The 23,252-nt window shown below is 41.6% G+C and overlaps 1 protein-coding gene across 7 annotated transcripts in view; it reads left to right on the top strand.

Annotated features, from left to right (window-relative positions):
* The window catches only part of tab2 (TGF-beta activated kinase 1 (MAP3K7) binding protein 2), a 42,708-nt gene that overhangs the window by 10,996 nt on the left and 8,460 nt on the right, over positions 1-23,252 (top strand). For 5 of the 7 annotated variants that reach the window (XM_071478421.1, XM_071478422.1, XM_071478419.1 and 2 more), the window contains exons 2-3: positions 17,702-17,889; positions 19,894-21,580. In XM_071478421.1, the coding sequence (XP_071334522.1) occupies positions 17,788-17,889; positions 19,894-21,580 (1,789 nt within the window). In that variant the 5' untranslated portion in view covers positions 17,702-17,787. Of the gene's footprint in view, positions 1-17,698; positions 17,890-19,893; positions 21,581-23,252 lie in introns of all 7 variants that reach the window. The other 2 variants (XM_071478418.1, XM_071478417.1) reach the window with 1 other exon arrangement.

Below are 23,252 nucleotides of genomic sequence, written 5' to 3'. Positions count from 1 at the left end.
CTTAATGGTACTCGCTCTACAGGGTGAGCCGAGAAGCCCCCACACTGAGTTAAAAAAAAAATGTAATTCCTATCCTTGGTTTCAATGAAGAAACAAATTATGAAATTATTGATTTATGTGTCGGCAAAGAGGGCATCACACCAGAAACAAAACTTACATGAGTTTATTCCTTTCATCTTGTCAAACTAGCAACGTAGTTTAAAAACTGATGTTTCCTTGAGCATACTTAGCGATGTTTGCCCAAGCTACTCTTTTCATATTGAAAATGCAATAAATAATGTCTTTCAGAAAAGCTTTTCACATTCCAGCTGTTTATATTTTTTGAATAGCAGTTGCAACTTTCTGCAGGAAAAAAACTGTGGAAAAATAGGTTTACATAAAGTTATGTTAAAAGTAGCAGCAGCCACAGGGAGCTGATTAGATTAAGAGTTGCATGCAACTTGTGGAGTTTTGTGTCACCAAGGCATGTGCTATTTATGGCTACATTAACATTATTGTTTAGTAGAGGGAAAAAAAATGTTTTAGTGTCTTCAGCAGATGGCTACAGATGAGGATTTACAATTATTTCCATAGTTACATAAATGTAGTGTGAGTAAGGAGCAGATAGTGTATTGATCTCCCGGCTGCTTGTTTTCTGTAGGATAGATGTTGGAGGCTGCCATCTTATCACTCCCTGCTTATCCTCTGGGCAGGTTCTGGCCCCACACCCCCTCTTACTCCCAACTATTCCCTGCAGATGCAGCATAGAAAGCTGGTCTTAATCTGTGCTTTTTGTAAATGCCATACAGGGACTGCTCTGTCCTTCATCATTTCTCCCAGTCTGTTGATGGTCTTTCATCTCTCTCAGGTTTTCTGTACTCACTAACTATGGGAAAAGGCTTTGATCTAGCGTCCTATCAGTAACAGTGTGGGTCTCAGGCTCTCATACTCCCTTGCTTCCTTGCAGTGTCTCTCTGAAAACATATTGTCAGGGTGTGGTGGACAGCGGAGTCCACCCAGCTGAAAAGCCTTTGTTTGTTGTGGTTCAGTGTAGCTTTGCCAGGGGCAACTGCCTGTGTGGATCTCTATGAAATTCCTGCTCCAGTTGTGGTCTATTAAATTAGACCTTACATTTGACCCAACTTTTTTCATCTCAGATACAACTACCTGAGCTCTCGTAAGAAAACAAACCTTACTTGTGTCTTTTTTCTTGGATTCCTCATGCTCACATCTGCAATATGCAAAGGCATCTGATTTTTTGAACGCAAAGATAACTAATATACCACTATAACTAATCAGAGATAGAGTACAAAAAGGACATGCTGGCTAAAAGCTGCCCAAAGTCTTCTTTTTCTTCTTAGTTTCTGATACTTTCCCTGTTGTCCGTCATGGATCAATGGAAAGTCCTCCTCAGTGTGAGGCCTAAGATATACTCGCTTGCAGACTGTAAACAGACAGCTGTGGACCCCATGCACGCTTAATTATTTTCATTTATACTCCACTTGGAGTCAGCGTGGACAATCTACCTGCCCTGTAGATTCTCTTCTAAGTGTTCATGCATACGCTCTATGATACCCAGGGGAGCACATGTGCAGGTGGTTCCCTTGTAGCATAGTTGCATAACTAAATAAATAAATTGGTAGGTGCATGGATGTCGACTCCAGAGCCTCGCGTGCAGCGTATGAGGCCAGCACTGTACTGGCACCCTCCATGGCACACCTGCTGGTGCCGGTCTAGGCAGAACCAACGCTGCGTTGTTTCTCTCATCCTCTGCATGCACAAGCACAGCCAATCAGTTCCTGAACACATGAGCCAACTGTGGGTGAATGGGAAAAGAGAGCCATGCGTACATTAAAATCGCCCATCCTGCAGTGTAGAGCACTGGTGATTGATTGAACATCTCCAAGTGTCCTGTACATAACTTCTACTCCTCTTTAGTGCAAACTCACCTAAATAATGTGGAGAATTTGTTGTTGATCAGCGTCAGTGACTCATCATTTCACTCATCTCATCTCATCTGGCAGCAGGTTACTCCGGGGTGTCCTGCCAGTTGGAAAATGATTAAATCCTTGATTAAAACAAAGGAAACAAAGGAAAACAAAGTAGTGTTATTCAGTTTTTGGCATTTTGATAAATTATCAGACAGAAAAACCTGGCTTCATTAATTACTGACAAAGGACAATAAAGGTGATTAATTACCTTTTGAAATCAACTTTCAATGGTGATGAAATGATCTGTATTAGCTTAGCCTCTGTGCTTCTCTGAAAATACTTTACTGACAACGTAAATTTGCTTATACAAGATTCTGAGAAGCTATTTTGGGGCTGGTAACAAATTCACATTCCCCAACTTTGGGTTCTTTAAAGCAACAGTTCAACAGTTTTGGGAATATACATGTTTGCCAACTTTCCCAGAGTCCTTTCACTGTGGTCAGTACAGAGACAGGCCCAGGACATGGTTAGCCTAGCTTTAATTAAGAAGTTCAAGAATACACTTTATACTTAACAATTCCAAACAATCGCTTTACATGTTTTATGTTGTTAGTTAGCAAACTATCAGGGCACCTCCAAGTGTCACCTGTCTGTTTGTAGTAGTTGTAGTAGTAGTGTAGTATTTTTGTTTTGTTTGTTTTTTTAAACATGGCATATGAATTGAGAACAGGACTTTCGAAGTGCTGCATTCACTACTACCAGCAGTTATTCACCCAGAATAAAATCACATCTCTTTATTTTTTTTTGTCTTTCAGAACATTAAAGAAGGAACAGCATGAAAATAAGAGAGCTTTAGAGTTGCAGGATTTTCATGCCTTCACACTGGCAACTGCCAGTTCTCCGTCAGTATGTATGTACCGTCCCACTCAGTATCTCAGTAATACCTTGATGGGGCCTTTATTCCAGAGATGACACTGACACCAGTATGTGCAAGGTCAGGGTCCAGTATAACTGATGGGGCCAGTCAAAGTTTAATGACCAGTAACTTGTCATTAAATTAACTGGGGTGGACGTGGAATACCAATATATCACTGATGTGAAAATTTAAATTACAGTTCAGAGCTACTGTAAATTTAAAAAACGTGACTGGCTATGCCTGTAGCCCGACCATGAGACACTTTGCTAAAGTAGGTGTGGCTTGCTAGTCAAAGAGCTATGGTTACTTCTGAGCCCGTTTAAAATTAAGTGTGTGGTAATCATATTAATATCTATATTTTTCATTTTGATAAGAATCTGAAATGACCATACTGACATGATCATACACTCGTCCTTTCTCCTCATTGCTGATGTCGCTGTGTGACGCTCAGTTGTTTTTTTTTTTATTATATTTGTTTTCAGCAAGAAAACACATCTACTAATGTTTGGTTATCACAATAAACACGCTACTTATAAATGACTTCCTACAGGTTCCAATATGTTTGTGTCCAGCACAGACTTTTCTGCTGCTCAGTTCTCAGTGAGCTAACACTAACGCTAGCTAACGTACTTTACTGTAGCTGACAGTCTAACGTCAAGTACTTGGGGTTTGTATCAGGCAGTTGTTTCTTGCACAAATCTCCCAAGTGGAGACAAAATAAGTCCTGATGTATCATAGTGTTAAGTTTTATCCAAACAACACAGACGGCAGTTAACACGACCAGTGTGACCTCCGTCGTCTGTGACTGGCATCAGATGATTGTGCTGTTAGCTACTTTCTAAACACACAGTACCTGTAAGGGTATGTTTGAATTATTGTTCCCATCCTGTGCACGGCCTCACTATTAAAGATGCTGCTTGCATCAGGCAAAGATGGATGACAGATGGTGGTGGTGGTGGTGATGATGATGATGATGATGATGATGATGATGATAATGATGATGATGATTGTATTCCTACAATGTACTGTACCGCACTGTACTCTCTGATTATGTAGATATTTACCTGATGTCATACAGTGTAGGGGAATGATTGAGATATTCTGTTGGACAATGGAGGAGACAGAAAACTAGAATATTTCCCAAAATGTAGAACTGTCCTTTTTAATTATTGTTAAGTAAAAGCTTTATGTCTCGATAAACATTCTCCACAGTGAATGATTTGCTCTGTTGTCCATTTCTGATCCATTTTTGAATACTAGTATGGGAAACGCCTCCAAAATGGCCCAAGTCTGTGTACTGATCTGATACCATGTAATTTATTAATAGTTAAATATTATAGTATATAGAAAATAGTTAATAGTTAAATAGTTAGTTACTTAGTTTCACACCCGGATACAGCGTCAGCTACTACTTGTAGAACAGCAAAGAACTGATTTCTGGGTAGGCTAAATAGTGTAACATTAGCTGTCAGCAAATGTTTGGCAACATGTTGCACTTGAAAGTTCCAGTAGTAAAACATGTACAGTATGTATGTGTATATGTGCTTAAAGTTAGAAATTCTATCACAGTGATGTATCTGTTCATGTTTTACAAAGGGTTTAACCTGAGCCATACCACATGACGACAGCAATCATATCACATCCATGCAAAGTTAGTATACAGCAGTTGAATGTTTTTTTAACACATTGATATCAGACCAGTCCTCAGTATTGACCAACACATAAGTTCAGGTTTTGGAATCAGTATAGGGCAGTGTTTCCCACAGACCAGATAGCAATTTGTGGCGCTCCACTGACACCGTTGGGGGAAATGCACCAGTGATGCACTGGTTGATTTTCCCGCGCACCGCTGGCATATGCGCGCTTGTCTGTGTGTGTGTGTGTGTGTGCGTGCGCGTGTGCCTGTGTCTGTGTGTGTCCGTGTGTGTCCGAGAATGACAGAGAAAGAGCGCTATGCGGAGATGAATGAACGGAACAATATTACGTTGAGAGCATAGATGAGAGGGAAAGCAACAACAACGGGAAAAAAAAAACAACAGAATTTTGTTCTTGTTTTTCATTCTGTGGCGGTTGGTCTCCATTCTGTGGCGGTGCGCCACAGAATGGTCTATGTATGGGAAACACTGTAGGGTATAGGTCCTATAAATTGATCACAAATAGCAGAACGCTGAGACACCTCAATTTAGGGTTATGTGAAAAGTCAGTTACCCTGATGTACAGTAGGTGAAAAGGCCCTGCTCACTGAGGGCGGCAAGTATGACTTGAATGTTTTGAGAGGGCTGGAATAAGACTGAATGGTATCTCAGCAGCAGAAGAGTCACATGACTTGGCTGCTATTTGTCTTTTGGTTGGCCTCAAGGTGGGGAATGATACTCCTAACAGCTGCGGGAAGCATTTCCGGTGGAGGGTTTTCTCCTCTGCCAAGCACACAGAGGTCCAGCAATACTAAAGCAGGGATGTATTGATAACCATTTCTGCACCACCAATACATATAATATGAACAAAAATGTACAAGCCCTTTCTCTGACTGAGGAGAATCATGTCATGGGCCACTCAGAGAAATCATTACAATTTTTATATCCTCTGGAGAAACCTGAAATCATGTTTTCGGGAAAGGCAGAAATCCCTTCAAGTGGATCAGAAAAGTCTCATCACTGATGTGTTACATTTATTCTTTTTGGAGCAGATTTAAATATCCATTGCCCTGTTGTAGCCTCAACCAAAAGTTGCAACATCAGGGACCTGTAGAAGGTGTGGTTTTTTTCTTCTGTGTAAGGAGCCAATTACGCCACATGCAGTGGAGTGAACTGATGGAATGAGCTGACCAAAGACAGAAGTGCTGCTAATGTCCTGCTGCCTGTGTGCTTCAAAGAACATGATGACATACAGTAAGTGCATCTCGTAAGGCAATAAAAGGTGAAGATTTGGCTGGTGCATACTTGGCATTTCATCGCTAAGCGCCTGAGTGCAAGCAGTCCCATTGTGTTCAATTGCCTCGCAATGAGTGTTGAGAGACAGTGTTGCCACCCAGGCTCTAGCTACAGTTGGCCTGGAGGTCACCAGTTTGAATCCTAAGCTGGCTGAGTCTGGGAGGGAAATTGGATGCAGGGCATGTAATGTAAATGCACATTGTTCCATCTAAACTACATATTACTATTTGTACTACATACAAATTACTGCAGCAGTAGTAATTTATTATTGAAATGATTTAACATTTATTATATGTGACGTTACCAAAAAAAAGGGTAAATATTTTATCAGTTTCTCTGCTGATTTGCTGCTTGATTAATTGATTTGCCATTTCGTCTATTAAACATCATAATTTAAGACCAAGAACATTTGAGAACCTGGAACTATAAAATTTTTAATTTTTGATTAATTGATTATCAAAATAGGTGTGGACTATTTTTCTTTCGATTGACTTTCAATTCACTGACTAACTGTTGCAGCTCTAATGAAAATTACTGATATTTTTCAAGTGAAACTACAATAAAAAATCTCAAATTATTCCAAATTGGATACTTAAGGTTTTTGACAAGCACCCCTAAAACACATAACTCTGGTTATCTGTCTTGTATAGACTTATTATTATTTTTCAGTCAATGAAAGAATTAATTGACACAATAATCAGTTTTAGAATGATTATTTGTTGTGACTCTTGTTTGCAGTAATCTACTTTGGTAACCAGTCTTAAATATATAAGTGTTAAAGAAGATCATTGCTGTCCTGTTTTGTTTTGTAGGAAATATTAGGTGTTTTCTTTGAGGGAGATGGCATGCAGAGCCTGTGTGTTTGCATTGTTGCAAAACTGTGAAGTGTGTGTGTGTGTGTGTGTGTGTGTGTGTGTGTGTGTGTGTGTGTGTGTGTCTTCCTCCTGACCTTATTTCTGGTATTTATGGCGTTTTGTTTGCAGCTTTGTTATCTCAGGGACTGGGCATAGAGGGTTATGAAGGTACCTGACTACAAACCAGGTAATGGCCAAACTCCAGACTATTATGAAGATGTGACCCATGAATTTGAATTGACATAAAATCTTTCAAAAGTGTCTCAACAGTGAATTCACCGCACCGTTTGCCCCAGAATCTGTCAGATACACAGCCTTATATCTGATGAACTGATGTGACAAATTTAGAAAGAAAGTTGACTTGTCAAGATATCTGCGAAATTTCTCATGTTTGATCAGTACATAATGGCTGATTTGAATATCATAATACTTAATCCAGCACGAATGCTTCATCTGATAAAATGTCAGTCCTGTCATATCCTGACATGTCTGGGTTTGATGCTAGACAAAGGTAACTCAATGAATTCCCAGGCTTGAGCATCCCTTAATGAGGCAGCCAGCAGCAGAACTAACATCTAGTATAAGAGGTTGTATCTGTCTGTAATTGTGAATCTTGTAGTGGTGGAATCTGCTGCCACGCAGCTGGCCAGTAAAACTGAGCAGAGAAAAGCTCTCACAACCAACTGTTTCTGACTTTTTCTTTTTACCCCATCACCCAACCCAACCCTCACTGGTAACAGAACAATTTTCACATAACTTTGGTTTCCTTCAATTCATTGCTGTCTGTGTGATATGAGATAATGGAACAGTTATGTTGTTTTGAGCAGGGCAATGGCCAGACTCTTAATTCAGTAAACTTATACAGACATAGTGTTTTGTACGTGATGAATGTAATTCATGGATTGCTTGTATAACCTTGTCTTCCACTGAACAACCCAGCTCAGCCATTTTTGTAGGAGACAGCAGGTTCACATGTCCATGAGTCACTAAATGACTCGTTGGTGTAGATGGACTGAAGTTCTTTTCCTCACAGTGCAATGCTGAGATCAGAAAAAACACAGCTCCTTTGTGCAATCATTGAGTGTAGTGAAGTAAGTGTGTATGTCAAGGGTTATGTGATGTTTGAAGTTAATATGGAAACTATCAATGTCTGTCATTAATATATTCAGTTCTGAGGTGCAGTTTTACATTATACTCTATGGGTTTATACAGAAAATGTCATCACCATGCACTTTTTCATGTGACTAGTTAGTTGCCATTCACTTGCCCCTATGCTGCCAGCTGTTTCTTGTCCTTAAATTGCTCATCTGGATCCAAGGTGGCTGAGTGAGGGATCAGATCAATTGTGAAAAGATATCGTGGGTATGAAGAACTTGCTTAGTAGTATAGGCCTCTGTTAAGCAGTGGTTGTGTACAGGTCATCGTTAATATTGAATGTTTTGGTGATGGTCATTGTAGTGTTCCAGGGATCTCTGAGGAAGACTGTTAAAAACTGAGAGAATGTCAGACATCCTCATTTTTTATGTCCTTGTGGTTCTGTGTATTTGTGTTTCAGATCTTAATGTGGAACCTTAAGAGGAGGGGTGTGACACCCTACTCACTGTCTTGGAGGTTGTTCTGGCCTACCTCAACAGGCAAGTGGTTGAAATGGGAGGGTCATCAGCTGATGTAGTCTACCTGGGCCTTCCAGACTATAATAGCTGGCCCATGTGCTCTCTCTCGTGCAGTTGTCGTGAAAAGAGGTGTCTCTGTTTGGGTGAAAGGAATGGGGAGATCAGGGGCTTTTGTGGCTGGGAGCTGCTCAGAAGACACAGGAAAATGCTTTTGGTCCATCTTTTCACCCCCTTCTGATACTGAACCAACAAAATCTGTGTCATATGCATCCTAAATTTCAGAGTCTTCAGCATTTGCTACCACATACCTTGTCATCACAGAATGTTGTTTTGGAAGAAGATCTGTAGAGTTTTCTTGGACAGAACTGAACATTGTGAGGAAGACGTGCGGTGATGGGAATAATAAATGTCAATACATGGAGCGGAAAGGTAGTCAGTGTTTGGTCATGCCAGAGCCTTCCTGTTGTACTTTGCCAACTTTGTGATATCTTGTGATATAAAGTGCTCAGACATGCATCCCACTGCTTTATATACCAATTTTAAAGGTTTTCATTGCAGTTTTTTTCCTCCCATTGTCTCGACTTGGATTGGTTGAGTAAAATCTCCACCCTCCTCTTGGCCTGTGGCAGTTTTTGGAAGAATACTACACTGCTTGCAATGAATGCCAACACTTTGTAAAGCTTTTGGCTCCTTCCAAGCACACTATCCCAATAAGGTGTGAAAGTAATGTAAATGGTCACATGACTTGGACACTGTTGTTTTGCTAAATGTTTATTTTATGGCAGGGAACCCAACCTCTATCATGTAACCTTTCTCCCCTGAAAGTTGGTTTGGAAAGTTTAGATTATACTCTACCTGCTCAATGAGGGTCTGTGTTGGGGCTTGTCAACTGGCAATTAATGTTTCCACAATGTAAGGAAAAACACTGCTGAGACTGTCATTGCTACCCGCTTGTTACTTTTCACTTAATAACACTTTTTAATTCAAATATTCATAGGAGAAACCAAACAAAAAGATAAGTGGCTTAGGGTAAGGCTTTTCATTTTGCTGAGGTTTCTATTTTAAGCCCAGGCTGTGGTCATGACATAACACCTAAGGAAAGTTGAATAGGTAGGAGGGTCCTCAGAAACAACTGCTGCTATGCAGAGGTGGAGGACCGTTTCACAGCCTCTCACTAAACAGCTGCACCTTTGGCTACATTCATATCCTTTAAAATATTGTGACATAAATCCTGATTATGTCTGGATGACCCGGCTAACAATATTGTAAATAACAAAAATTGCCAAGTACCTTGTGACAATTGGGGTCTGGTCGATGGGGGTTGACTACACATTGTGATTGGCCAGTGAGCCCAGTCTTGGCAAATGCACGCAGCATGCTCCCATGTGCACCCTGAATTGCACACAGAGTGAGCTATTGAAGAGACAAACAGGGAAGGTAAAAACACCAGCCCACTGATAGGGTGGGATTACAGTACAGAGGGGTTGAAGAAAATCAACGCACTGTGCACAGCTCTGCAGTGAAATAAGGGGTTAGCCATTAAAAAAAGTAAAATATTTTTAGTTCATTATGAAACTGTTGGGACTAATAAGACTGTGGCAGAGGATGTCAGTAGTGTTGGCGGTCCTTCACTGTGGGCCGGACACATTTGTGTTTACACTGCTAAAGAATGGGGCCACATGTGGCCAAGACCACCTCTGAATGTGGTCTGAGTGATCAGATCTCATATGTGTCCTCAATGCATCTTGGGTGAGCTCACACCTGAACTTAGAGCTGTCTACTTGTGATTGGATCACATGAGACGGATGTTAGTACCAGGTCTGAACAGGGTCATTAGGATTTGGGATACTCATTTTCTCAACATTGATTAGACTGTAACCAAAAGTATTCAAAACTCACAGAAGGGCATGTAGACACCATAGACTGCATATAAAAAATTACTTACTACACTACTGAAAATTTCTCAGTAAAATAATATCCAGGTTTCTGCCAGAAAAGTTGTGAGGCCTGTCAGCTGGACATACACAGCACGCTCTCAAGTGCTCTTATTCAATGATGCGGTGGGATTTCTTTCGAAGGCCAGAAGGGTTTAACAATTGATTGAAATATTTTCAACATCTCAATATGGCCAAGTGAAATATCCAAAAAGAAAAAAAGAGCTGCAGTTTTTTGATATCGGTGGAATATGTCACAACAAACCATAAGTGAAGGATAGTGATGCTACAGAGACCCCCTGGCCTACAAATCTTATTCTTCAAAAGTAAAGGAACAAGGTTGTTTGGTAGAGGACCCAAGAAAAATCACATCATAATTTTTATATTTTCTTCAGTGAACATGAAATGCAAAAATGATCACTTCAACTGAAATTGTGACTCGTATCGCAATCGCAATATCTGCCAATATAATCGCAAACCATGATTTGTTTGCATATTGTTCATCCCTAATGGCCAGCGTGACTACTGTTCTAATGGCATTAATAAGGACCGGGTAGTTGCCTGCTGTAGCTGTGAGCTTTCCAATCATTATATCTGTTTTGCCCCAGATTTGTTTATGCTTGAGCCCCACAGGCCGCCAACTTGGAATACACTGGTGGAAAACCTGTTTCACATTATCATATCTAACTATATCATATTACTGAGCAAAATTTAATTTCCAATCAACTTGGGAGAGATGCTTGGGAATCATTTTCACAGTGCATAATGCACAAGCTTTCTGCCGGTAACTGCACCGTTGTGGACCAGACATTTCCTGTTGGTGACTATGTATCTCTGACTTCACATCTCGTTCATACCATAGAGAAGACACAGCTCTGTGAAGATGAGCTTGTTTATGTAATTATAGATGTTTGACCTTCTGGTCAGCTGTTTCCACATGTGGACGTGGAGTTTGAGGATGGTTCCTGGTAGTATGTCATGAATCCATAATAAGAAGGAAGAGAAAAATCCTGTCAGGAAGCATTTTCTCCGTTTGCTCAGTCAACATCTCCAAAGGCTGTGATATTTAACCAAAGAAATGTTGAGTAAAGCTGTCAAACTTTTAAAATATGCAAATTACCTGTAGTTTACACAGCACCTCCTGTAATCATGAATCTGTTTCATTTTTATTCTGAGATTCCACTTGAGCAGCTTTGCATGGTTCAGTTAAAAAAAAAAAAAACATTTTAAACAACAAGCAATATTAGTCCAGGCCTTCTGAAAAGCCCACTTTGCTTTAAACTTCTGCAGACCTGTCAAGGTCTCATCTTCACCACTGAAAGCAAACTGTAAACCAAGTAATGTGCATGAACTAACTAAATGAAGTAACAGAATGTAATTGATATGAAAAAGCAACTTCTCAAATCCAGCCGTACATGTTCGAGCCTGAAGCTGATCATCTGCAGCAACAAAGATTACAGCAGGACATCTCTGCTTGGTAAATGTTACACCCATTAGCTCTATATTGTGACATAATGGTGCATTTAGTCTTTCAATCATAATCACAGGTTATTTGTATACAAAGGGAATTTGCATTGACATCTTCTCGACATGGCAGCAGGCTAAAACTAACCAATCTCTTCCCAGCCTCTGCTCTAACCAGCTTTGATTGAGGTGGGCATAATGGGAGTGTGTCACACAATGATGTAGATAAGTTACACAAGAGAAGCCTGGAATACAAACAAACCATTATTTTTGGCAGCAGATAGTTTATTATTAATTCCTACATTGTTAATTATCTTGAGGCTTTGTTGTGCAGTTTCAAACCCAGATTGGGAATCACTGATTTGAGCCAACAGCAGGGCTGTGTTTGTACCTTTGATCGGGCCTGTTAATGGGTAAAAGGCAGAAGAGATTTTTTTTCTGAGGCCAAAATGACTGCAGGTGAAAGCAGCTGTCAGACTTTATAATGGAAAACGCTCATTCGCACTTTAAGAAGCTGCTGGAGGAGCTCACAGAATGTCTGTGAAGGGGTGGAAGGAGGAGGGGAGGACAAAAAAGTAGGAGGGAGGATGGTGTCTGAGTCCAAGTACACACACACACGCAGAGAGAGAAGCAAGCTGCAGCAAGCACAGCTTCACCTACTCACGTCTTCTCAATGCCCCCCCCCCCCCCCCCCCCCCCCTCCCTTTTTTATAGCCAAGACAGACACGACCAGCCAGGCAGCCATTTTTTATGTGTTTACAAAGGAAAACAAAAAGCTGTCAAAGGTTGTGCTGGGAGTCTATTGACTTCACAGAGCTCCTACATATTTTTAAGACCTCCCATTCCCACAGTGCCTTGGGAGCGGTTGGTCAACCTGGGGAGCTGGTGCCCTTGCCTGCTTCCAATCACCCACCAGCTGCAGGCTGCGGTATGAAAGAATTTTTGATTTCCTGCACACACACTTTCCCACCACTGTGCACATACATGCTCACGTACAAACACTGTCATACCCCTGTTTTCAAAAGAGGGCAACCAAAAGCAGAGCAGGCTGTCTTGAAGAGTTGATCCTAGCTGTGTGTGTGCTGTGAGGCCCAGGCTTCATGGCACACTTGAGTGCAATTTGGGCTCTGTACATAAAATGTGGTTTGTTTCTGTTCTGCAGACATTGCCTAGAACAAAAGAAGTGCCTCATACTGTATGGAGCTCATGTGCAGGCTTAAAATACTTGCAGTAAAGTGAAGTGTACTAATGTCAGTAGCATGATGAATTTAAATTGATTAAAAAAATATTATTGCCTGAAACTCTGAGTGATGTAGAACTGGCAGTAAACTGTTAATAAGATGGAAGATTTACACTCTCATCTTGGCCTGGCTTTCACAATGATATTGCAGGATGTTTTAAGATAATGTTGTTGAAGATGTACAACTGTTTCAAGTTTCCAGTGATGATACAATTACAGTTTATCTTACAGTTTATTTTAGTCAGACTTTTGACATTAACATGGTGGGAAATCACTTTGATTCATCACACAGCTTTTGTGATGACTTAAAAAGCTCTTTTGTTAAGACAAGTCTCAGTAAAGTTTCCATGGCTGAATATTCCTTCAGTCTGTGGGAGGCGAGGGTGTGGCCTGTGATTCTTCAGTCATTCAATCAGAATGAAATGTAAAAAAAAAAAAAAAAAAAAAAAAAAATTTAAATTAATGAATCAAGTTGCATTCTTTAGGAACAATGAGCGTTTATGAGTAGTTCAGAGAAAAATGAGGAAAGAACGGCATCAGGCAAAGTGCAACAGACCCTCTGTGGGGCTGCAATCTGAGGTGCAACATGCTGCAAGTTGCATCTCTTAAACCAGTCTCACTACAGTTTAATAAAATCATTAATATTCAACATTATGTAGTCCAACAGATCCAATCTACATGAGTTTCTTGTTTTCTTTACCTTCTTTGCATTCTTAGGCATTAACTGCTGTTGGATATTTTCAGTTGATGTACAAATAGCTACATTTTACAAATGTGTTACTCAGGTGCAACATTATTAAGTAGAGATATTAGCTTTGTTTCCTGTTGTGAAAATAATTGATCAAGATTGTGACTCATGCCTGTGGATATTAGCAGATTGAGCAGCAGCTGGCTGTGTTAGCTTGTCTCTAGTACAGCCTTCTTGTCAATGTGCACATGCCAGTGAATGCACTACACATACACAAACATGTTAGTTGCTTCTTTGGAAGGCTGAGGTGCCTGCCAGCAGGCCTCAACAGCATCCACTGCCAATAAGTCCCTTTATTTGTTTAAATTTTGCTGGACCAAGACACAGCAGCTAGATATTCCACTTGGCTGCTCCTTAAAGCTGCAGAGGATGTTTCTGATTGAAGTTCAGAAGGGATCCGAGCTGTTTCCACTGTATTCCACTGTATACCATCTCTGCAGACACATTGTTGGAAGATCCCAAACAAACATGATCAGACATTCCAGGCTGAAGATACGCATGCTGAAGATAGAATGGCATGACATTTTGTTGGGTGTTTTTTTTGTTACTTGTAATGTGTAGCCTCTTTGTTTGTGTTAACTAGTTTTTTGTGGGCCATAACACCAGCCACACATCAGGTGCTGTGCTGATATTTCTGCCAAAGGCTCTTGTTGATTATTTAGCCACATTTTATTTAGGCTTTAATTGAATTGGACGTTTTTAGGTGTATTCACTCTGGTGTACTGAATGAGCCCATTGATCGAGCATGGCAGGCCTGCTACCTCCAGAAATGAGTGTGGGGCTGTGGGTCAGTGCTTTGGCATGGTGAATAACAGCCTCAGCAATAGAAGCTTTGTGTCTATCTCTGCTGGCAGCGTAGCTGTTCCACCAGCGCCCCCAGCAACAGCAAGGACTAATCTGCCTCCCCTTAAAGCCTCCTAGCACATGGGCCAGCTGCAGGCCTATAAGTCTGTACAGGGAAGAGGTGTGGACCTTTTTGTTTAGAAGTTAGGAAACAATCTAACCACTCTGTTGACCTGTAACTGGGTCAGCTGCCAAGTAGGGTGGAGAGAAAGCAGCGTATCCCCGTGGTTTGGCAGTTTATCACCAATGACACTTCTCATAGTAACAAAAGACCTCTAAAGCAGTGTCAACGCACTCATTCACTCACTGACCATCAACCCATCTGTCACAGTCTGACTGGTGATTGGAAGAAATCCTGCTGATGGACCATCAAAAAGTTCATAGAGTCTTTACAGGCGCTGTCTGTCACGTTAGTGGTCCTCTCTGTGTGCCTGTGTGGTGTGAGTGTGGGCCGGTACTGGGAAGCAGTTGATGACAACTAATTGGTGATTGTTGTGTTTACATTTCATATCATGCTACATGCACCCTTGTAACTCTCACCGGGAAAAAGAATGAAATACAAAAAGATGCGGTGATGAGCTCAACCCAACAGTAGGCATCACATGAGAGCGGCATTGGAGTCATGCTGTTATTGTCACAGCTCTACCTCCAAGTAGTGAATTTCCTTTTCCACAGCAGTTGAGCCTGAGTGACTGCTGCTCTTTGGTCCTGTGCACTGATATCTCCTCTTGGATTTAAATGAAACAGGCCGACTAATAATGTTTTTAGCTGTAAAGGTACTGTGTCAATGTCAGCACTTTAAAGGCTTGATTTTGTGTAGACTTTATTTGGTTAATCTGTTAGAGGAGATGAAAAATGCTTCACCGGAGGCAGAAAGATTTGCTTTAAACATGTAATCTGAGATGTGACAATGTCTTCCTCTGGTTTGCATTTAGAGGCTCTCTATGCTGTGTTCTGCGCTTCTTTTTTGACATGCACAAAATTAATTCCTCTGTCCAGTGGCATAGTTGCAAAATGTTTCCTTGTATTGCAAAAGACTAAGGAAAGCACTAACTGGTTGGTTTTTAGAGAATCATCTAACAGACAGTTTTAAAGTTTTGTTATCCAGATATTGAGGAGTTCTCTCTTTGACACATAGGAAACTCTCTTAGAAATAAATTGTTGGACAAACTTTTAAGCTTTTATAACTAATAATTTTCTCTTTTTATTAAAGTGTGATTGCATCTGCCTCAGTGGCACAGAATGTGGACTGCATCTCATCAGACTCTGAGCTCAGGTCTCTGTCTCTGCGTTAAGGCTCCTCTTTGCAGCTGGTGCTCTACTATTGACAGTAGCCAAACAGCTCCTACTCCTGTTATCAGCTACAAACAGATGTTTTACAAAGCTGATTTATAACTATTCAGTTATGACATTAAACCTCCTCATAGCCTAGATAAGACAGAGGCACAGCTGCCCAGATACAAACTGTCTTCGAGCCCAGTGTGATTTTTAGCAAACTTAACTTTTCCTCATCTTAAATAACTGTATTCAGGTTTCTGTTAATTTGGCTCTGGATTGTTTCAGGCTCCAGTATTAAGATTCCTGTCAAGAGACTTCTCTCTTGTTCCTCAACTCTGCATCACACTCTATTGATCAGTATGGAGCTGCATGCTTCATGTGTCCCAAATTGAGGTCGACTGGTAGTGGATTTTTTACAGACTAATAATGGTTGTTTCGAGCAGGAAAAAGCCATTAGCAACAAATGTTATCATAACAGAAGCTTTCTGGGTAATTAGGCCTAAACTTGAGGAAAAATGCAAAAACACTGAATAATTCAGCTGACACAATTCAAGTAGCATCAAAGAAGCCACAATATTGTTTTTATGCCTTCGCGCCCATGACAGCAAGGGACAGAGGCATTATGTTTTCGAGTTGTCCATTCATCCAATTGTCATGAATGCCTTGAGGGAACTTTGTGAAATTTGGCACAAATATTCACTTGGACCAAAGGATGACCAGATTAGAATTTAGTGGTCAAATGTCACAAAACACATCTTTGGCAATAACTCATGAATTCATACACTAATTATGAGACAGTTGAACTCAAATGTCTGTAAAGATGAAATGAAGTGATGACATTTTATATCCAAATGGTCAAATGTCAACTTCACTGTGACAAAGTAATATTTTGCAAAAACACCTCTGGCCGTTATACAGTGCCGTAACTCAGGAAGGAGAAATTGTGATTTCCTGGAACTTGGCTGGAGGCACACAGCTGCAAGGTGGTAATACCAGTTTAAAATGTAAATTCCTCCTTAATCAACACAGCATCAGCTGGAGTGTGTGTCATTATACAAGATGTGCTATATATAAGGTTTAGGTGATTTACAGTTAAACACACTGGTTTTAAAACTGGAATAAATGGTAGCTTATCAGCCAGTTTATACATGGCCTGATTTCAGCAACACTTCAGTTACTGTATTACAACATTTAGCTGGATCAAGTGATTTTCTGATGACTAACCTGACTGAATGATTATTCCACTTCACTTTTCTGAGGACATGGGAGCAGTGTAATAATAGCCAGTCCTACATTAAACCCAGGTTGGATCAGTGTTACATAATTCATTAAATAATTCACACCACTGGTAAGCACAGATATGGCAGAAGGATTAAGGTCATTCAACCCTTTTGTGTGACGTTATGGTAAAATAAAACTATGCATATAACTGTCCCATTAGGCACAAAGGATGATGTTATGCCCCTTGGGAAAGGCTTTTCTGTGGGTCAAATAGGGTTAAGGGATAAATAAAGATTAATGTTCCTTGAATTTATGTGTGTGAGACAATCGGACAAAAATAGTATATAGCCCTGCAGCTCTATGTCTTTGTGCTCCAGTATCAGAGAGGAGTCTTAGGAATCCACTGTTCTGCAGAGCTGTGTAATGTTGGAGCTTAACAGATCTTTATCCAGACCAGACTACTGTGTAGCCCCCTTCTGTTCTTAATGAGTGAATGTTGATGTTGGGATCGAGTAGAAAGGCTGGTTTTCTCAGTAGTCAGTCAGAGGGGGTTTGCTCCTTCTGCTACTCTTTTATCATGGGGTGGGGCTTCTGAAATCAATTAATCTCTCAAATTTTGTCACTTGGAGAAAGTCTGGATTCTGTGTAAATCTTTATTGCATAAAAGATATGGAGAGAACTTTGCTTTTCTTATCAGATGTTTTCTTCCCCCCCCCCCCCCCCCCCTTTTTTTTTTTTTCAATTCAGAAGATGTTCGATATGAAGGCGACTTGCTGCCACAACTGATGCCCCAGTGCACTGAACAGAACAAGCAGTCCTAAACTGGCAACATACGAATGGCCCAGGGAAGCCACCAGATTGACACTCAGGTTTTGCATGACCTGCGCCAGAAGTTCCCTGAAGTCCCAGAGGGTGTTGTCTCCCAGTGTGTCCTGCAGGTAAGCATGTTCAAAACCTCCAATCTCAGCTTCCTCTTAAGAGCTCTGTGTGTGTGTGTGTGTGTGTGTGTGTGTGTGTGTGTGTGTGTGTGTGTGTGTGGATAGATAGATAGATAGATGGCTATAGATATAGACTCCCTTTACACTGCTACTTAAGTTTGCCTTTCTGGGACACACACAACTATCCTTCATGTTTGTGACTGAGCTTGCTGTGCACCATAAAAAAACAAAATAATCACTAATCAATAACACTGGTTAAACAAGGTATTGAAGGGATTTGAGCTGTGATTTTCTCATCTTCCCAAAGCCAGACACTACCCAGCTGTAGGAATACCTGTCATTAGGATTTTTTCTTATCCATACCCTTATTGATCCAGCTCATACTATTACAGGCTCTTTATCATTACTAATTGGATTTTTGATCACTTTTCAAAAAGAATAAATTCGGAACAGGATTGGAATGAATTGGGCTTCCTTGTCTCAGCCAGTTGCTCAGTTTGTGGTAAACCAAGATAATCAGTTAGACTTACAGACAGACAGCTTTTCTTAACAATTCGCTGGTAGCTTAACCAGCGTACTGTTATAGTGTAAAGGTTTCTGGGAGACTGTGGACAAACTAGATGAATATATCTCTTTTATAGATACTTGTTTAATATGTGGTTTGATAAGTTCTTATAAGCCTTTTATTTTTTTACTGCACTTGCGGTAACGTTTAGTAATTGTTGTCGTCAACTTGAGTAATCTTTGAGTTAACTTTACTTCACCTGCTTCTGTGTCCGGCACAGCCTCGCTCAAAGAGCAGAGGACAGAGAAGCAGTGCAACCATAAATGATAAATAGAAAACAAATATATGGTTGTTTAAATTAAGAAATCACTCAATCGCAAAGAAATCAATATTTGGAAAACAATAGGTGGACTTGAAATATTGACATCAATGCATTTTCAGCGCCGACTTTGTCGATCATGGCGACCAATCGCAGCAGCCCTACACACATCCGCAGGGAGCAATGTCATCATGTGAAAACCCACAGTTTCAGAAACTCTCAACCAACAGTCACACCATAGTCAGAGTCAAAGTCTGTGAACATCACCTGAAGCTCATGACCTGTATCTGCAGAATTTTATGAATTGAACTGTGGCCACATGATTGGCTGATAACTGCATGAATAAACAGGTGTACAGGTTTTCCTAATAAAGTGCTCACTGAGTGTAGGACCTATTAGTTGTGCTGAAAGTCTTTGTGAATTCCTCTTAGACCAAGAACTAAGGAGTCTTAACAGCCTATTTTTAAAAATTTCTCCTAACTCAGCCAGTTAGGAGCATTAGGATGTTTTGTGAATATGGCCCCAAGTTTCTGCAAAGTAGAGGTATGTTTACAGTAATGTAGAAACAGAGTTTGTCTTACATAGTTTATAGGCTGTTTCTCACACACGCTAAATGCCTTGCTCACAATTCTTAAATAACCAAATTCAAGGAATCATCATCAATTCGTCAATGTTTGTTCATGTTATCTGTTTATGTTAAATAAGTATCGACCAGTATGCTGTTTCATTCTTAAATCCAGAATTGGCTGGGCTCTACTGCAGCATAATGCATGAATCCAAAAATATTAATTCCAAGTATGACTGAAATTGATCTACACAGACTTACGACAAATGTAGAATACTTTAAAGGTTACTCAACATGAATTCAGCAGTTTTGATTCATGTGAGTACCTCCCATGTCTTACTGTCTTACTGGCTAGTGCAATAAATGGGTAATGCCATAGATTTAGGTGGCATGTGTTTCCTAAACCATCATTGTCACTTGGACAAAACAGTATGTATATCATTGTTAGGAGTTGTAAAAGCTAGTTAAGAATGTTATGACTTGACGACATGGTGTAAAATGACATGTTTAAAAACAGGAATGAATATTTTCTTTTCATATTTAAGGATTCTTATCTGAAACATTAATATTGGATAATACGTTTATTTCCTCTCTCTCTCACACTCTTTCCTTCAGAACAACAACAACTTAGACGCCTGCTGTGAATACTTGTCCCAAGTCAGTCCAGGCTACCTGTACAGTGAAGAAGGAAGCTTTTCTGACGACCCCAGCTTCACCAGACTCCGAAATCACATGACCCAATTGAACCTGGGCCTGCAGTCTCAAAATGTGCATGTGGCCCCGGTTCGGGACGGCCTGAGAATGAACGGCAGCCGGACTCTGGCCCACAGCCTGAGTGACGGGCCCCTCCAGACAAGCCAGGCCCCCAATAGTGACTTCTTTCAACAGGAGCCTCAGTCAGCCCCAGTGCAGGTCCCGTCCAGCCTCAATGTATTTGGTGTGATGGACCCTACGCGCAAACCGCAGCCCCCACAACACCTTGGACTTTACCCTCTGGGTGTCAAAGGAGCGAGTATGGGTCCCCAGCAGACACCACGCTTCAACCCCATTACAGTGACGCTAGGCCCCAATATCCAGACAGGCCGCAACACCCCCACTTCTTTGCACATACACGGCGGGCCACAGTCAGGCCTAAGCAGTCCACAGGGTAACTCTATCTACATCAGGCCCTATGTTAGCCAGCCCGGTACGACCCGGCAGAACCAGCAGCAGGGAAGCAGGGCCCAGTACAGCCCCACTTCCCAGCCCCAGCAGCAGATCTACCAGATCTCACACCCCTCCTCCCTGTCCGGCTCCTGGTCCGGCCCTCAGCACGCCTCTTCTTCACATACCTCACAGCACCAGACCCAGGGCCACCAGACCTCTCATGTCTACATGCCAATCAGCTCCCCCACAAATCCCCAGGCGCCCTCCATTCTTCCCACTGGGAGCCAGGCCTCTTCCTCCGGTGTCTCCTCATGCTCTTCTTCTTCTTCCTCCTCTTCTGTCATGCCCACCTCCTCTACCATCAGCCAGTACAACATCCAGAACATCTCCACTGGCCCACGGAAGAATCAGATAGAGATCAAACTTGAATCTCCTCAGAGGAGCAACTCCACAACCACAACAGCTGTGCTGCGGACAAGTAGTGGCCCTCGTACATCCTCCACATCCTCCTCCTGTCCTTCCTCTTCATCCTCCTCAACTGGGGTGGCTACTGTCCCCACCACCCCTCTGTCCATTGGATGTCCTGGTCTGAGCCGCAGCCAGCCCACTGTTTACATCTCTGCCAGCCCACCTACTGCTGCTACCACTCCTTCTGAGGAGGCTGTTGTGGCCTCAGCCGGCTCTCGCGCCCAACCCAAGTTTTACATTTCTGCCAATGCCTCCAGTGACGATGGTGGGAGTAGAAACCCTCCCACAGTCTACATCTCAGCCAACCCTCCTTTGCAGGGGCCTCCAGGGCCCAGGAACATGGGAGGCCAAGTGAGCATGGGCCCTGCCTATATCCACCACCATCCACCTAAGTCTCGTACCTCTGTGGGAGGGGGAGGCACAGCTTCTTCCCCTCGTGTGGTGGTGACTCAGCCCAACACCAAATACACTTTTAAAATCACCGTGTCCCCCAATAAGCCCCCAGCTGTGTCTCCCGGAGTAGTCTCACCTACTTTTGAGCCCAACAACCTCCTAAGCCTTCCCTCAGACCACCACTTTGTGGAGCCAGACCCCCTCCATCTCTCAGACCCACTGTCGCCTCACAGGGAGAGGCCGAGTGAGCCTCGCAGACTCAGCATGAGCTCTGATGATGCAGCGTACACACAAGGTGAGCAATGTTGAGTGTCATCACTGAGATAGTAATGTCAAGCTTTGTTCCCCAGTGAAAAGAAATGCACAAGGACTGAGACAAAAGACTAAACATAAATAAATCCCCTGGAAAAGCTTAGGTTTGTATGCAATCGAATATTCTAAATTAAAAAAAAAAATGACCTCCCTTTTTTGTATAATGTTCATTTCCAATTCTTGACATCTTGTAGTGTTGTTGGCTGGTGTCTTGTGGCTTTTTTCACAGATAAGCTGTTATGCCCACAGGCTTGTGAATACATACTTTAGATAACGAGTCAGCGCCCACAGCTTAGGGTAACCAGACAAAAATGTCCAAAAATTGTCTGTACTGTGAATCCTCCATCAAGTAGGACTCCAATGTCTTGTTGAAAGTGTTTGCTTCGCCCTTTATTGGTTGTTTGGTGAATGTTGAGTGGATAAAAGAGTGCACTTCCTCTATGGCCATATTGTGTACAGTGGTGAGGTGATGAGGCCAGTTTTTAGACCTATTTTGGCAATAAATAGAACTCTACAGGATTTTAGCTACCAGCTGTTGGCCTAAATGCTTTTTCCACTTCATCCTGCCAAGAAAGTAATTTTACTATAAAAGTGTACTGTGTGGTTTTGAAAGACACTTTGCCATAACATCACCTGTAATGTAATTCTTGACCCAAACTGTGTATACTTGCTGTCACTAATGTTCAGTCAGGGTAGAAATACTGCTTTGCATGTCCATCTCCATGGGGTAGATAAAAGCAAAGGTGAGCAGCTGTATGATGATGGTAGTGTGAGTCCTCCACAACTAAATGCTGTGTTTGCTCCATTAGCCCCTTAGACTGGTGGTTTCTGTAGCATGAGTCAAATGTGTCAGAGCGCACTGCTGTTTCCTTTTTTGGGCTTTTGATTGTATTACGTGTGAGTCACCGGCTGTGGCTCCTGCTCTGCAGTGACTACAAGGAAGAGGGGCTTCATACTGGGCATGCTGCCTCTGCTGCTGACCCTCATGAAGGCCCCCCATTTTCTCCCTATTTTATCTGCTTTGGCTGGGAAAAAATGTACTTCACCGAGTCACCTTCAGAGCTGTACCTGACGCACCTGTCATCAGACGACTGTTACAGTTAAACATCTACCAATCACCTTTTTCTGTTTGGCAGCAGAATAACATTATTGTTGTTGTTGTTGTTGTTGTTGTTGTTGTTGTTGTTGTTATTATTATTATCATCAATACATTTGTTAAAGACTCACTTCTGATTGACAAGTGTTTGAAATGCATTTGCACTTTTAAATCACTAAATGTATTTTGGGTTGTGTACGGAACCTTACACCTGGTGCCAAAAGACATAACCCCTCTGATTCAGCATTCCTGCGTGCAGATCTGCGTTTAACTCTATCAGAAATAATGTCCGCCCACGCTAACACACCCAAAAACGCATATTGCACAACCATTCATGTCTACTGGCCGTGCATGTGCCGGTGTAAACAGGAAGCTGATTGTCTACTCTGCAGCTGGTAGCTTAGATTTTTTAGCATTACAAAATGCAGAATTGAACTCCACAACAGCCGCTAGCAAAGACAACAAGGCCAGAAACCCCTGTAATTTGTTACCCATATTGCATTCACCACTGGTAGTTGAATGATTGGAGTGTGACGAATCAGGAAATGATACATTGTGG

This window comes from Trachinotus anak, unplaced genomic scaffold (genome assembly GCF_046630095.1).
Source record: "Trachinotus anak isolate AG129_WGS33_773 ecotype Australia unplaced genomic scaffold, CSIRO_AGI_Tana_v1 ptg000005l, whole genome shotgun sequence".
Taxonomy (NCBI): domain Eukaryota; kingdom Metazoa; phylum Chordata; class Actinopteri; order Carangiformes; family Carangidae; genus Trachinotus; species Trachinotus anak.
This window is presented reverse-complemented; position numbering and strand designations above follow the sequence as displayed.